The sequence below is a fragment of the Mustela nigripes genome, chromosome 12 (assembly GCF_022355385.1).
Source record: "Mustela nigripes isolate SB6536 chromosome 12, MUSNIG.SB6536, whole genome shotgun sequence".
Lineage (NCBI taxonomy): Eukaryota > Metazoa > Chordata > Mammalia > Carnivora > Mustelidae > Mustela > Mustela nigripes.
In genome coordinates, this window is record NC_081568.1 from 19,138,117 (window position 1) to 19,154,106 (window position 15,990).

Consider the following 15,990-nt stretch of genomic DNA (forward strand, 5'->3'; position numbering starts at 1 on the left):
CCCGGTGAGTATGCTCTTAGTTTGGTTATCGACTTAAACACAAAGGCAGGAATGCAATGCAAGGAATGCAAGCTGCCATTTCTGTATCACATAGGGGACGTCGCATTTACAAGTACAACCTAAAAGGTAATATTGCAAAGACTTCCCAAGGACTGGGCAAAAATACACAGTAAGTGCTCTTTGAGACCATTATTGACAACCTCACACAACACCTGAATTTTCACTATTAAAGATTTCAAACAATTTCAATGTATTTCTGGTTTTCTAGGATTCAAGACTAAACATTTCAGGTCACTTATTTTACCAAAATTTTGATCAATAGGACCTTTGCACTTGAATATTGAAGACACCGCAGATTTGTGTACTAGAATTAGAAATAATTGACGGCTCGATGTGAGAACCTTTGGAGGTAAGACATAGACAGGCAAAGTAAGAGCTGGGACAAGGTGACATCCTTAGAAACCACAGAAGAGGTGCCAGGAAACATTAGGAGGGAGACAAGGGCAAACTCAGGGTTTCGAGCTTGGCAACAAAGAGCTGCTGTTCTGTTTTGTTGATAAAAAACAGTAAGGTTCAAAGACATATAATTTATCTTTTTCCTCTGTTCCCTGCCCTTGTTTCTATTCACATTTACATAAGAACTCTCTACATTCCCAGCATTGTGATTAAAAAAAAAAAGCACCACATATATGAATCAACAACATAATTTAACATTAGTTTAATTTTTTTTATTTGCTTTGTGTGTAATCTTATTGTAACATCTCTATGCTGCAAAATAATCTCAAACAATACTTGCTTTAAGAAAAATGACACAATTATGCACGTTTATAAACCATTCCATTGTATAATGTTTAAAAGATGTTTTTTAATGAGCTTAACAGGAAGAAATTAAAAACAAGATAAAGCTCCTTGGAGGAAACTGCACAGTAGTTAAGGAAATTATGCAATGCTAAATGGGTATTTAGGAGAAAGGAGAGGAGAGCTGAAAGTCACACTGGAGACTGACAAAGGAATGAGGCTTTGCAACTGAAGGTCCTCACCAGAGGAAAGACAGAAACCTAAATTTGTGAGCGCTGGAGACGTGATCACCAACTTCGCTTTGGGCATTGAAGTTAAATTAGAGCAAAACGAGATGCTGGGTGATGTCTTAGTTTCCTGTTCATTGAGGAAAGCCACAGGACAAAGCTTTTAGAGAAGCTGCCATTGATCCCCAAAGGGTAGGAAATCCATCTTGATATATATCTTGGAAACTGTCTCTAAGGTAACTGACATCTCTAGATGCTCACAATTGCAATGTATAGAAACGAGAATGTATATAGGATTTGGGGAGGTTAAGATAACCTTAAATTAGTCATTCATAAACAGATTACATTGTATCAGATACTCCCTCTGTTTGCAATGTGTTTCCCAGAAGGCATAATAAAACTCTGTAACAGCTAAACATATTTGCACAGCTAGTGCGTATCTAAGTATTTATATCTGTACCTATTAAGGGGTATTTTTCAGCTTCGCTCTGGAGGATCCAAAGGAACTTTGAATCCCGTTTTGCAAAATGCCAAGTAGCTTAGTCTAAGGCAACTTTCCATGGAATAACAGGAGAGTTTCAAGTGAATTTTTGTATACTTTCCATGCACATTATTTCTCTGAAGGATTTATATATTTCAGCACACCAAGAATACTGTGCACTGTCTATGGCCATACCACCCTGGACACGCCCGATCTCGTCTGGAATGTTGTGCATTTCCCCAGTTCCGTCACTCTAAACATTGAGCTTAGCTGAGATCACACGTGTCTGTTTTCACTTGTATGTCAGGCGCCTGTACCTCAGATCCGCATTATCTCACTACTCCTAGAGATTTAAAACCTACTGTCTTTCCACAGGTATCGTAATTCAAAATGTTCAATTCAAAATGAAATCGCTCTCTCTCTTCAAACAAGTTCTTCTGGTAGAAAGCTAGAAAACAGCTTTTTCCTTTGCTCTCCTCGCTCCCTCAGACCTTTTATAGACCTAATTACTAAGTCCTGTGGCTTGCCCACTTAGCTAGATCTCTAATCCCTCCTCTCTCGGCATTGGTTCAGACCCTCATCCACGCTTGCTTCTGTGATCCAAGCAGTGAGCTTAATTGCTACCAGAAAAATTAGCCAAAAGGAAGAACTGTGCCTGGGGCTCTCCAAAAATATTCCTTCAGATAATATGTATGGCATTTTTATTTTCATATCCATCCCTTTTCCTGATGCTAACCCTGCCTTCTCATCTCGCCATCGCCGCTGCTAACCCTGGGGTCCAGCCACACCAAATTGTACTCATTTCCCTGATAACGACCTTTTTTCTTCTTGTCCTTTCTAATGAAAATGCCCTCCCCTTTTCCATCTGGAAAACTCCTAAATAATTGTCTCTTTCCTGATCCACTTACATCTAAAGAAATCATCATTTTATGATTTAGACTGGAATTGACAATTATAGCATGAATCTTACTGCGTCGTTCTCCAATTATGTGTGTGCACATGACATACATGAACACATACTTGTGTATATATTCTTACACTCATGCATATGTATATACACATAATCTGTATCTACTGCGAAAGCAAGAAGAGAAGTAAAGAAGACAATGGGTGTGAGAAAAACTACAATGTAACAAACAAGGGTGTGTGTGTGTGTGTGTGTGTGTGTGTGTGTGAGAGAGAGTGAAGGGAAAGAGAGAATTTGTGTCTATACAACCTTTCAAAATACAAACAATTTATGGATGAATCCTGTATCTCGTATCCCTCTTTATTCATTTATTAATATTTCCTAGTATAGTTCCTGCTCACACTAGAGAGCTTCAGTTGGTGTTTTATAAATCAAGGAATGCTTTTATAACATAATTTCTTTGTAATCTTATAAACTATAGATATTAGGGCCATGGGGAAGAATCCTACAAATATTTTGGTGGTCCCAGTAAAAACCACAGGTATATCTAACCAATATAAATTACAGAACAGTGCTTTTGAATATATTCAATTTTTTTTAGACAATAAAAAAGGGAAAAAGAAGCATTTTCAATTTCATTCCTTCTTTCTCATGCTAGAGCATCTTCCTTGGGACATACCTGACTATTGCTGTAGTTGAAATGCACTTGATAATTTTAAAATATGCAGATCAGCCCGAGGCCTACATTACCTTGGAATCCCCAGTGGAGGAGAGGTTGACTCTATTTACAAAGCGAAAATCAGCACTTATTAAATCAAATCTCTCTTGTACGAGGCAGGGATTATGGGGTAGTCTCACAGCTCCCTGAATGTACGGGCCTTAAATACCTGTGTATATCATATAGACGTTTCCTTGAAAGACCTTGTCTCATGCAAACTTGTTTATTTATCTGTCCAAGGAGTAGAAGGATCCCAGCAAAAAGTCAGTCATGTGTGGTCCCTGAGTATTGCAAATACACCAATCAATAAGGGTTTCATTTCCCTGTTTGTGTAAAATGCATAGACATTTTAAGAATTTAGTATACCCTATCTAAAGTTGTCTGTATAATCTATATCTAAGTAGCGAATCATGAAATTAATGAAAAGCAAAATGCTCCAGGGAAGATCAAGAGAATCTTTGAAGTACCAACTTCTTTCTTGGTGTAGTGGTTTTTGAACCAAAGAAGCTCGATCCCCAGTCTGACTTTTATTTCCCAGTTGTAGAACTTTGAACAAGTAACTTAAGTTGATATGTTTCTGGTTTGTTTTTGTTTTTTTTTTTTTAACTAATAAAATGGCATGAGCAATTATATTGTTATTATAATTACAAAAATGGGAAATTTTAATGAATTAATATTTGTATTATGTTTTATAGTGTTTAGTAAATGCTGTAATACTGTGTCTATTACTATTATTTTTTACAATGCTGCTTTATTTTATTTAAATTTAGGCAAACCAGATAACGCATATCTATGTAATTTAATAGGCTCAATAAGGTTAGTGGCTAATATAGGTTATTCAGATAAAACACGCAAATATACATGTGAAATCTTCCTGTAGACTCTGAGTGATTCTGGAATTGTTTACTATTGCTTCTAAATTGGGTATAGTTATGTATAATCCTTAGATACATTTTGATGGGAATATAAAGAGATAGTATTAAAATAGTCAGAAAATTAGAGTCTCATTATGTTTATTTGCACACCCAAAGTGTCCCATTACCTATAATTTATCTTCATAGAAACTGTCCTATAAAGGGGAAAATCTGTGCTAATTTTCAGAACTAATAACCTGATGAAGGACTGATTTTTGTTACTATTCTTAACAATTCATGGCAAAAATATCATAGATAGCAATGAATTCACTTGGCATAGCTCTGGAAAATTATGTAATAAATATTATGTCAAATTCTCATATATTTGATGATTATCTACATACATAATGTCCCTAAACTTATCTTAAGAGAGTCAATGATAAATAAACACAAATAAAGCTATCACTCAGTTTGCTTGCATTTTATAAATCCCTCCCCCATAAAGTCTCAGCTTAGCTGACGTTACATAAATATACAACTACTGCTCCCTCACTCCGCCCTGTCCACCTAAGCTTGGTGCAAACATGTCTGTGACTCAATACTGAGTAGAAGAGGGGCATGTTTCTATGACAGTTGGTTTTCTCAGGAGCCCATACCCACAGTTAAGATGATGAGAAAATAATCTACTCTCTCTGTCTTTCGTTTGTGATAGGATGTGTGGGAAATCATCTAAATGTGAGTAAAGAGCTGTGGTCTTGAACTGTGCCCTTGAGCCGGCTCATTTGTGGTTTGGAGCTTCTTGCCTGGACATCAGATATTTAGCTTCCTTCCTTCCTCTTGAACCCCAATAAAATATCGCTCATTAAAAAACTAGAGCCAAGACCTAGGTAGCAGCTTGCAGGATAGGACCCTGGCCATCTGCATAAGTACTTTTGTAAATACTTTTTCTCTAAGCCTGGATCTTCTTGATGTCTCTTTCGTTGTTTTTAATGGATTTGAGAGTCTTATATGACAGCATTCTCTGCTCTATTAAGGCAAAGTTAGTGGGACCAGCCTGGCCTCGGCAGATCAGATATTCCTTAATCACTTACTCTGGTGGGGATGAAATTCAGTTATCATAACATTTTCCAAGAGATGCTTAAAGAAAACAAAACAGGGCACCTAGGTGGCTCAATCAGTTAAGTGTCCAACTCTTGGTTTCAGCCACAATCATGATAGGGTCATGATCTCAGGGTCATGAGATCCTGCCTCCCCTGCCCCGGGTCAGGTTCTGCCCTCACGGGGGAGTCTCTAGAGATTCTGTCTCCCTCTCCCTCTGCTCCTCTCCCTGCTCGTTCTCCCTCCCTCTCTCTCTCTTTCTCTCTCAAATACATAAATAAATCTTTAAAAAACAAAAAAGCCATTGGACACAAATCTCGTCCCAGTCGTTTTTGCCAAGCCCAACGGTGATCAAGTTTCAGCAACTTAATCTTTTCATAGACCTATTCCATGAAGCCTATTTTTTCCCATTTTAGGGGCAGAAGAAAGGAGATGGGACGAAAGGCACTCGACTATTCCAGCAGGATGCCGGGAGCTCAGATAGCAAGTGAGGAAGTGTGACATTCTCTGTGTTAGCACGGTGACACAGCAACACTCAAGGACCTCTGAACATTTGACTGGTTGACCAGTGGGAAAAAGGCGCTCTGGAGTCCGTGTTCATGCGAGTATTTATTTGTTCTTATGAGGCAAGCACATTTGTTTTGTTGTGGCCAGGGAGGTTATAGGTCTCTCCAGGCTTAAGGTGTTTCTATTGAATCTTTGGCCACAAAAGAACAGCAGCACAGCAGCAGAGACAGGAAAATAGTAAGATCAGAAATATTAGATATACTCCTGGAGAAGGAAGAGGGAAGGGGAGGAAATCCACTTTTATCAAGAACCTATTATATATTGCCTTTACTACTGAAGACGTTTTACATATGTGACCTTATTTCTTAACTGGGACACTCTCAGTATTGTACAGACCTAAGGTCTAGAAAAGCTAAATTGCCTAATTTTATGCATTTTCAGTTTCTGAAATAATGTAGGACACCTTAGACAAGCCCCCCACAACACAATCCCCCCTAAAAGAGTACCCCTGCCATTCTCTAACCCCTTAACTGCTCTATGTTCCTCACAGCACTTGCCACACCACCAGCCCTCACATTATATTCATGTCCTTATCACTTTATTGTCTATCCCTTCAACCAGGAGCTCAGGTCTCTCGCTCACCACTGTAGCCTAATTCCCACTCAGAGGCTGGCGCAAAGGAGGCGTTTAGAAATTACCTACTAAGCCACCCTTAATTCAAGATGTTTTTCTAACTACTACAATATATCCTTTTTCTATTTTATTTTCTTATTCATCTTAGCTTCTTAAAGTATAGGCGTTATTTCTTCAATCCTTTTTCCTGCTTTTCTTTTATTCCTCAACTCAGTATCCTCCAGTTTCTTCCAAATGATTGCAACTAAAACCAATTGGGAAAGATTATCCACGATTATTCCCATTATGTAAATTCCAATAACTGCTTTCCTGTGCTCATTTAATTGGACTTCTTGGAAACAACTGTCACTTTTGTCCTTCCCATTCTATTTTTCTGTGGGCTTTTTCGCATTAAGTTACAAAATATATAAAAATAAAAAATACAGAAAAGCAAACATGAAAACCATCTTCTATTTCATCATCAAAAAATCTCCACAAAACACGTTGAAGCATTTATCTTTTTTTTTTTTCCCCGAGCAGAATATGCACTTTCATAAATTGGAAATTTGCTGATTTCCAACTTTGTGAATTCTTCTTGCCCTCTCTTTATGGCATTCAGTAGTTTTAAGAAAATAATTAAATCAAAAGGTAAGTTCTCCAAGGGCTCCTGGGTGGCTCAGCCAGTTAAGCATCTGATTCTTGGTTTAGGCCTAGATCATAATCTTGGGGTCCTGGGATCGAGCCTCACTTTGGGCTCTACAGTCAATGTGGAATTTGCTTGAGGTTCTTTCTTTTCCTCTGCTCCTCCCCCTGCCTGTGCTCTCTCTCTCTCCCTCCCTAAAATAAACAAACCTTTTAAAAAAAGAGAGGTTAAAAAAAACCCTCCAGAAAACCTTCCACTGTAAATGATGCACTCAGACCCTCGCCCCCCTATTTGGATAAGTGCTGCTCTTATGTTCACCTATTGCATTCTCTGCAAGCTTCCTTTATCACTCATGATTTTCTATTGAAGTATTCTCTCCCATTAGACAATAAGCCGGTCATAATCAGGAATCAAGACATTAATCTTGATGTGCTTAGGTGCAAACACAGTGCTTACCAGTAGAAGGTAAGCAATAGATTTTTTTCTTTACTTACTGTTTTAAAAATAAATTATGTCACTTGAACTAATCCAGGACTATGAAACAATGTCAACAAAGGTATTTTTTTGAGAGTGAAAAATACAAGTTAGTATCTAGAGCAAAACATCAGAAAATGCTTTGGGGACTTCAGTTTTCAGGTGTTCCCTAAGCTTCTAACGCATCGTCTCTCTTTTGGAATCATACTAAAGGTGGGTGCCCATGTTATATTAACATCAACTGTCCATTCACCTCTAAAAGCACAAAACCGTAATGATAACTTCATCAGGCAGTCCTGACCTAAGTTTGTTAATACCAGTAAAAATCTACTATTGTCAAAGTCCCCGTGAGTATAGAGCTCTTCAATCTAATCCCCACCAACCACCTGTTGTTTGGAGGTTCAGCCAAAACGTCTTTGGTTCTTGATATTCATCGCTCAATATCTAATCTTAGCGTTTCTCACATGCCATTACCTCTACTTGGTGAATTTTCCCATCTCTTCCTATGGCTGGGTCTATTTCATCTTGCCATGTTTGGATAAAATATTACCTCTTGAAAAGACCTTCCCTTTTTCTTCCCTTGGCAGACACAGGTTCGTCTTTTTATCCATGACTGAGCCAAGACCTTGTATGTACATATTGTTTTTACTTATATCTGATCTGCCTCCCCTACTGTAGTGAAAGGTCATAGTGACAAAAACCAGGAATTTCGTTTCTTTTTTTGTGTGTGTGGGGGGGGAATTCATATATCTCATTTTTATAATAGTGTTTGGTACAAGCATGTTTTTAATAAATATTTTTAGGTAAATGAATTCATGATTTCACTTGAACAGATCCTCATGTAACATATCAAAGTTTCCCAACCACAGCACTATTGACATTTTGGGCCAAGTTATTCTTTCTCATGTGAATTGTGGGGATGTTTAGTAGCATTCCTATCTTCTACCCAGTAGATGTTAGGAGTAGTCACTAGTTGAGACAAGCAAAAATGTCTCAAGACATTGCTAAATGTTCTCTGGGTGGCAAAATTGTCCCTGACCGAAAATGACTGCTATAGAGCCCGACAATAAAATAATGTTAACAATGAAGCAAGACATCTGAGTTTCCACCTCTAGCTGTTGTTCCAATTGACTGAGATTTTTATCTTCCACAGATGAGCATTCTGGGAAATGTTGAATTTGGATCAGCCAATCTACATGGAAACTTAAGTTCTGAGGCTACTTTTATAATATTGACTAACAATAGTAATAGAGCAGCACTTGCACAAATCAACATTACTGAACCCATAAACACACTAGTGCCAGCCACTGAGCCAAGTGCTTCATAGATGTCAAGTGGTTTAGTCTTACACTGTTCCATGGAGTGTGCACTGCTATCCAGGTTTACTGAATGGCATTGAAAAGCAGAGGGTTCAATTGAACTGACCAATGCGAGAAAGCTAAGTGAAGAGGACAGCACTGGAACTCATGCAGAATGACCCCACTGTCTGCTCCGTCAATGTCCTATCATATGGCCGCCACTAGTCAAGCTACTCACCCTCGTGAAGCTATTGACAGGAAATGGGGGTAGTCTGAACTGAGACTTGATCCAACTAGAAAATACTTGATGTCAGTGGGTATTTCAAAGATTTACGGGGAATAAAAGGTTATTAAAATATCCTAATAGGTGTCATATTGATATGTAGAAAGGACAATATTGCTAAAGAAAATATATGGTTAAAATACATATCTTCTGCTTCTTTTAACTTTTTTATATGGCTGATAAAAAATAATAATTACATACGTGGCACGCACTTTTTTGGTTTACATTGTATTTCTATTAGGCAGCACTGGTTTGTTGTCCTTATCATTTCCACTCTGAATCTCCTTCACCTTTTCCATACGTTGGGTATAATAATAATAATAATAATAACAACAAGGAGTCTATATAGGTTAGTACTGAGTTCTCAATGTTATCCTGCATATGGTCTTCATAAACTGTGGAACTCTCTCCAGACACTGTTTTATTTATTTATTTTTTATTTTTTTAAGATTTCATTTATTTATTTGACAGAGAGAGATCACAAGTAGGCAGAGAGGCAGGCAGAGAGAGAGAGAGAGAGGAGGAAGCAGGTTCTCCGCCGAGCAGACAGCCCGATGCAGGACTCGATCCCAGGACCCTGATATCGTGACCTGAGCTGAAGGCAGAGGCATAACCCACTGAGTCACCTGGGTGTCCTGGTTTTTTAATAAAATGAATAGAAATTAAAAACTAGTTCTCTGGATGTTAGACTACCAGGTAACATTCTAATTGTGATGAGTGAGTGTTCCCAATAGTAAGGTATGGATGCAAATATTCATAGCAGAAAAGATAATTGAGAAAATAAAAATCCACAAATTATGTTTCTGTCTATAATTAAAAAATAATGAGACAAGATACAAGGTACTCTAAAATCCTTCTGAATGTACCGTACTGTACATCTGGAGTTGGACATGGATTTCAACCCACTTCTTTCATTACTTATAGTTTGGCCTTAACATCTATAGCCTTGGTTTCCTCATTTCTAAAATGGAGATCATAACACCGAGCTGAATGAGTTATTGGGATTAAATACAATAGGTCAATAAATAACTTGGTACAATGTCTCCCAAAAAATGTTATTCAGAAAATAGGTTATGTTGCTGCTTCCTTTTATTATCATTATATTACTATTATTATTATTATTATTACCAGAGCTACGACTATTATAATTATGTCAGGACTTGTGTAATGTTCCTATCATCTATCAATCATAAATTCTGAGTTCACAAAAGTAAAGGAAATAATTTTGAAATGAATTAATAAAAGTATTATAGTATATGAAATAATATATAATTAATTTTCATTGGACATTATTATTTTTAAATATTTAATTTTGCCTTTAATTAGAGTTATTAATTTGCTTAATTGGATGAGCCATTTTTAGATAAGCTGCATTTTTGATATATGGGTATATATGTTCCTGAGCATTTAAAATATAATACTGCTCTTAATGGTCATTTATTATTGACAAAGTACTTTTTTGAGAAAAACCTTTGATTATTGTGAATAATGAGATTAATTGGTTATGGTTCATTCTCCTGGTAATAAATTCATGCTAAGAGGTGGTCAGAAATATACGCACAATGTGAAATTTGAATTTTAATGCAACTAAGCATGAGATTTATTAGTCTTGAGATTAATCCTAGTCTTGAGATTTATTCTAAAAGAACTATTAAGGATTATTATTGGTTTTCTTTTCCCTGCCCATGCTACAGGTAATCTGGAGCTGTAATCTGGTTATTTGAAAAGAGCATAAATGAATACTCTTCTCTGTGTTTTGGGGCCAACCACCAAAATAGCAGACCTAATGGACATATAACTTAATATCTAACAAAAGGATCATCACAAATAATAAGCAAAAAATTAGTGTGCTTAAAAACATTCCATATGAATTTTATAATTTATCTACACACATGATTTTAAACAATTCAATTGAAATTATTATTATTAATTATTAATTAATTACACTTAAGTATTAATTATTAATTATTGAAATTAGATAAAAATAGCATAGAAGAGAGGTAAAACAGTCAAAATAACCCTAATTTCTTCTGCTTTGCAGTCTTTAGTATAAAAATATAAATATCACAAAAAAGCTACATTTTAGTATGATATCACAAAAGTATTTAAGCTAAAACCAAACTAAAATTGAAGGATCAATTTAGAAGTTAATACACAGCAAATGTTAAAACTTAAAGACTTATAACCTATTACAGCCTTTATATTATGCTACATTTCTAACAACATAAAATTCTGCCCTGAAGTGTAGGACCTTTCAGGTTAGTAGGAAATTGTCTGATTCTTGGGAGTGAGAGATCCTCTACTCCCAAGGATCTGAGATCCAACATCACCTTCTCTGGTTGCGTATCTACCAAATTTGTATAAAAAGGGAGAATAAATACATATATTATATGGTCAGAAGCTAATGGTTCTTAAATATTGTTGATCTCTAAGGGGTGCCTGGGTGGCTCAGTGGGTTAATGCCTCTGCCTTCAGCTCAGGTCATGATCCCGGGGTCCTGGGATCAAGCCCTGCATCAGGCTTTCTGCTCAGCAGGAGTCTGCTTTCCTTTCTCTCTGCCTACCTCTCTGCCTAATTGTGATCTCTGTCTGTCAAATAAATAAAATCTTAAAAAAACAAAATTGTTGATCTCCATTGAGAATTTGAAGGGTTCATTTTATAACAAAAATAGATCTAAATAGAAAACAGTAACACTGAATAGATTCAGTGTTTTATAACTAAATATGTCAGGAATACAAATGTTTCAATATTTAAAAAAAAAAATGTCTTAGTATCATTACCATTCCAAACACAGAAATAGTAACTTCAAGTCTGACCCACTGATATTAAATACAAGTCTGATTAGTTTGTTAAGTTCTAGCTTATATAGCCATTTCTGGCCGAGTCTTCATATTATGACAAATTAGACATTTTATTGAAAAATTTTACCCTCAGGTTAGACTCTTTCTTATTAAATTCTAAGCAGAAATAAACACATTCATAGTAGAAGTATGGCTTTTTAAAAACAACAACAACAACACATTATTTCCTTTTACTAACTAGAAGAAATAGTTCTTGGATTACAGTCATAGATGCGGGTTTTGTGATCACAGATCCCCTGCTTCCAAATGAAATATGTCTGAAATGTTTAATTTTTATATTTTAGTAACATATGCTGAATTCATCAGCATATACACTTTTCCTTCACATTTGTAGCCCATTTTCAATGCTTTTAAAATTAAATGATTGACAATTGCTTTTTACTTTCTCTTCTCAGTTCAAAGCTTTTGCCCTGTGGAAAGACCATGAAAGGCAGCTTACTCTGGAGGAAGCGAGGCGGATTGTCATTTACATCTGTCAGTGTGATGTTCACCGTGGTAGTCCCCGATAAACCTCCCATCTGGCCGCCCATATCTTTGGCCTGGATTACCACTTGATATTGCTCCCTGTTTTCTCTGTTCATGTTTGGTAAAGCAGTCCTGATGATACCTTGAAGAAAATATAAAGAGCTTTTGTTATCATCATTAAAATCTCAGCTAGTAGCTGACTAAGACCACAAATTATTGCAAACGTGGTTCAATGTAAATATTTTACCCTTTGTGTGTGTGTGTGTGTTTTCTATTACCTGAAGAGGGCCATAGGTACTATATAGTGACCTAAACCCATAGATTAAGAAACATAAAAACAGGTATATTTTCATCACCTCAATCATTCAACTTCGAATTCTTAAATCTTTAATTGTGGCATCATCATTCTTCAGTAAGCATTACAGTTAATGTTTTGTTCTTATTTTCCCACGGTTTTTCTACTTATAAAGATCATAAAGATTTAAATTAACAAACACTGATTAATGGTTCCTGACCTGTTTCAGGCTCCACAGAGAAATATGGCTGCCCTTGAAGGATGCTGTAAATGACTCTGGCGCTGTTCCCATAGGAAGGGTCATCGGCATCTGTAGCTGTGACTTGCACCACAGAAGTACCTGAAGTATCCAAACTCAGCTTAGTTCTGCACAGTACCAGAAGGAGGAGCAAAAGCACTGGTTTTCATGGAAGACTCAAATGATTTGGCTTTAATAATGACCTCTTAAAGAAATATTTATGTATAACTGACATGAAAATCATGTTTATACTGTTATTAGAGGAAAACTGAATTCAGCTACAGAGTTAGCCAACAGGTATATTTTTATGCATGCATAGATAATGCTACAATATATCAGATTATAATAAATGCAGTTACTTTACAAATGCTAAGGTTTGATATTTAAATTCATTTTCACATAATAGATTTGTTTAGTGTAAAGGGCATATCTGATCACAAGGGAGTAGGTGTGCTCCTCTTTCCTCCTCTCCACTAATTAACTATAAAAATAATTAACATCTGCTCTAGAATATAATTTTATGAATAGATTAAATTCTAAATTTAGAAACAATCTAAGATGATCCCAAGTTTCATGAACTATTAAAAGCTATTTAATAAAGTTCAAGAAATATAAAAGGGCTTTACAATAAAGCAATTGCCAAAGTCCTTGGGATTTAGTGAAGTAAATATTAAATAATAATCCCAGAACAATGCTTTTGAGAAATGCAGAGTTGAAAATGTGCTGCTGCAACTGTTAAAAGTATCAGAATTATTTCATCGGTTTATATGACCTCTCCCACATTTGAGAAATAAATCTATTCTACTAAGTCTAAATATATGTCTCTAAAAAAATGTTATCATTGTTTCCTGATATTTACTCTTTTTGCCAATCTCTATTTAATAAAAAAAAAGCAGTCTGAACTTTTTTTGCTTACAAATACAACTTTCATTTATTTCCAATAAAAAAGAAAATTCCATTATCTTGAATGTTATACTCACAGGTTTTTCATGCCTTCTGTTTTACAGATTCTACAACCTAATTTTTTAAATTCTGTATCAGTATGTGATTGTGGAATTTCAACTGGGTTATTTGAATAACAGATTTATATCAGCAGAGTTTTATATATAACGATTATAATTAAAAGATGCTTCAAAATACTTAATATGAAAGAATCAGATAATCTAATCAATTCCACCTTTTGTATTATCTAGATAACAAATTCTTTAGATAAATTATAACTAGGCTATGGATGCAAAGACTCTACAACTATAGTGTTCTGAATGTTTGTATTTGAGGTCAGATTTTCATACAGCTGCTATACAAATCTCTGTGACAAAGATATATTTCCATAGTTTTTTTACTGAAGTTCAGTGATATTTTCTTGGGTTTTTGAGGGAAGTATCTATTTATTTGTAGAGACTTACAAGTCCATAGCATGTAAGAAATTATTAATCTTTTTTTCTGACTCGTTTTCTACATGAGGAAATTAAGTAAGTACTTTTGGAGGGAATCAAAGGAAATGTCAATTGACTGATTATAGTATTTTAAGAATTTCTTGATAATCATTTTTTATACTTTTGGGATACCATGATAAATTTTATAAATGAACTTACCCACAACGGACATTTCTGGAACACTAGCTGTATAAATTTCTTCTGGGAACGTAGGCTCATTGTCATTGATATCATGGATTTTGATCACAAACTCAGACTCTGGTTCTACTGGTCTCAAAGTTCTTCTGTTAATAGCTTGTGCACGCAGAGTATAAAAGGCCTTTTCTTCCCTATCAATTCTTCTTGTGGCATGAATGTCACCTGTTTTTTCATCAATAATAAAAAGAGTACCTGCTCCATCTCCAGATAAAATATATTTGAGTGATCCATCTCCTTTATCTTGGTCTGAATGAAGCTAGGGGAAATAAAAAAGAGCACATCCATGATAATGTCTAAAGGTACATAATGCTGAAAGAATTCAAAGTCTCTCGTGTCCCATCACTGAATAATGGGGTCAGTTATCTTAGTTCCTGAAATGAGAGTTGAATCAGTATGAACACACTCATCCATATATCTTAAACAATGAGACTAGCATCTCACATATCAGTATGATTTTTACTCTAAATGGGAAAAAGTAATAAAAATAAACACAGTTCCCTTCTTTGCTTTGCTTGGTAAATAACCATTTTCATAGGCAATTAACTCCTGACAAAGACGTATGTCATCAGTCTTGACATGCTTGTGTAAACATTTCTTCTCTCATCTCTTTCGGTGAGTGAAAAATTCTTTTACTTTCATATTTTGAGGAAATTCTAATAAACTTGTTATTGCATTTCCATTGGAGAATTAGTGATGTCTTAGCTGTAAGACAGGCAAAGTTGTAAGAGACATAGCTCCTATGTTAGAAACACTGTGTATTAATTTTTGGTTCACACAGGCACACACACACCACAAAAAAGATGGCCCCACAGATAAATCTGGGACTCAGGGAAAGAGTACAAAGAGATGTCTATATTTTAAAATTATAAATCAAATTAATAAATTCTACAATAAAATGTGCTTTATATAGGCACCTATTTACCTTGTGAAGTCTAACTTCTTAATAACCTTAAGCAAGTTTTGTATAGGAAAAAGGAAATGCAAAGCATGTCGATTTCTTGCCCTTTGCCTAGGCCCATAAGACTAATCTTCCAGCATTCACTCTTCATGTCAAAAAGTTTTACAAGCATTCATGTGGACACCTCAGCCCAGTGTGCAAATGCTACCCAGGATTCCATGTTTTCATGGACAAATTCTATCTATGTTGTATTTTAGCAGATGTTCACTAGGCCTGCCCCCAGGATTAAGGATGTATATAGCAGAGGGTATGTCTGGCCTTTGGGCGAATGACGTGTAGGAGAGAGCCTCCTTGGACCTAAAAGTAAGCTCAGGGATGTCTGGGCAGGGAATAATGGGTCCCAAGTAACTTGGGTATGATCTGGAAATTGATGTGTAGATTCCAGACATGGAGATCCCCTGCACTCCATGGAATTCTTACCCTGAACAGTGGGGATTAGCTGTTGGAGCAACAGAGCAGGGCTTTGTAACATACAAAGATTGTAAGTTTTTCTTTAACTGTACCATCCAACCAATAAACATTTTCTATGTTGGGATCATAGTTTAATTATTTGCAATAAGAGATTACGTCTTTAAAATTTGGGATTTTTTAATCAGATAAGACATATGAAAACAATGTGTAGATTTTCTAAACTTCTGT

At 35.8% G+C, this 15,990-nt stretch overlaps 1 protein-coding gene across 2 annotated transcripts in view; it reads right to left on the bottom strand.

The window, feature by feature from the left end:
* CDH10 (cadherin 10) overlaps positions 1–15,990 on the bottom strand; it is a 171,834-nt gene that overhangs the window by 40,222 nt on the left and 115,622 nt on the right. For both annotated transcript variants that reach the window (XM_059416473.1, XM_059416475.1), the window contains exons 3-5: positions 14,355–14,649; positions 12,742–12,861; positions 12,201–12,368 (exon numbers count right to left, since the gene is read on the bottom strand). In XM_059416473.1, the coding sequence (XP_059272456.1) occupies positions 12,201–12,368; positions 12,742–12,861; positions 14,355–14,649 (583 nt within the window). The remainder of the gene's footprint in view (positions 1–12,200; positions 12,369–12,741; positions 12,862–14,354; positions 14,650–15,990) is intronic.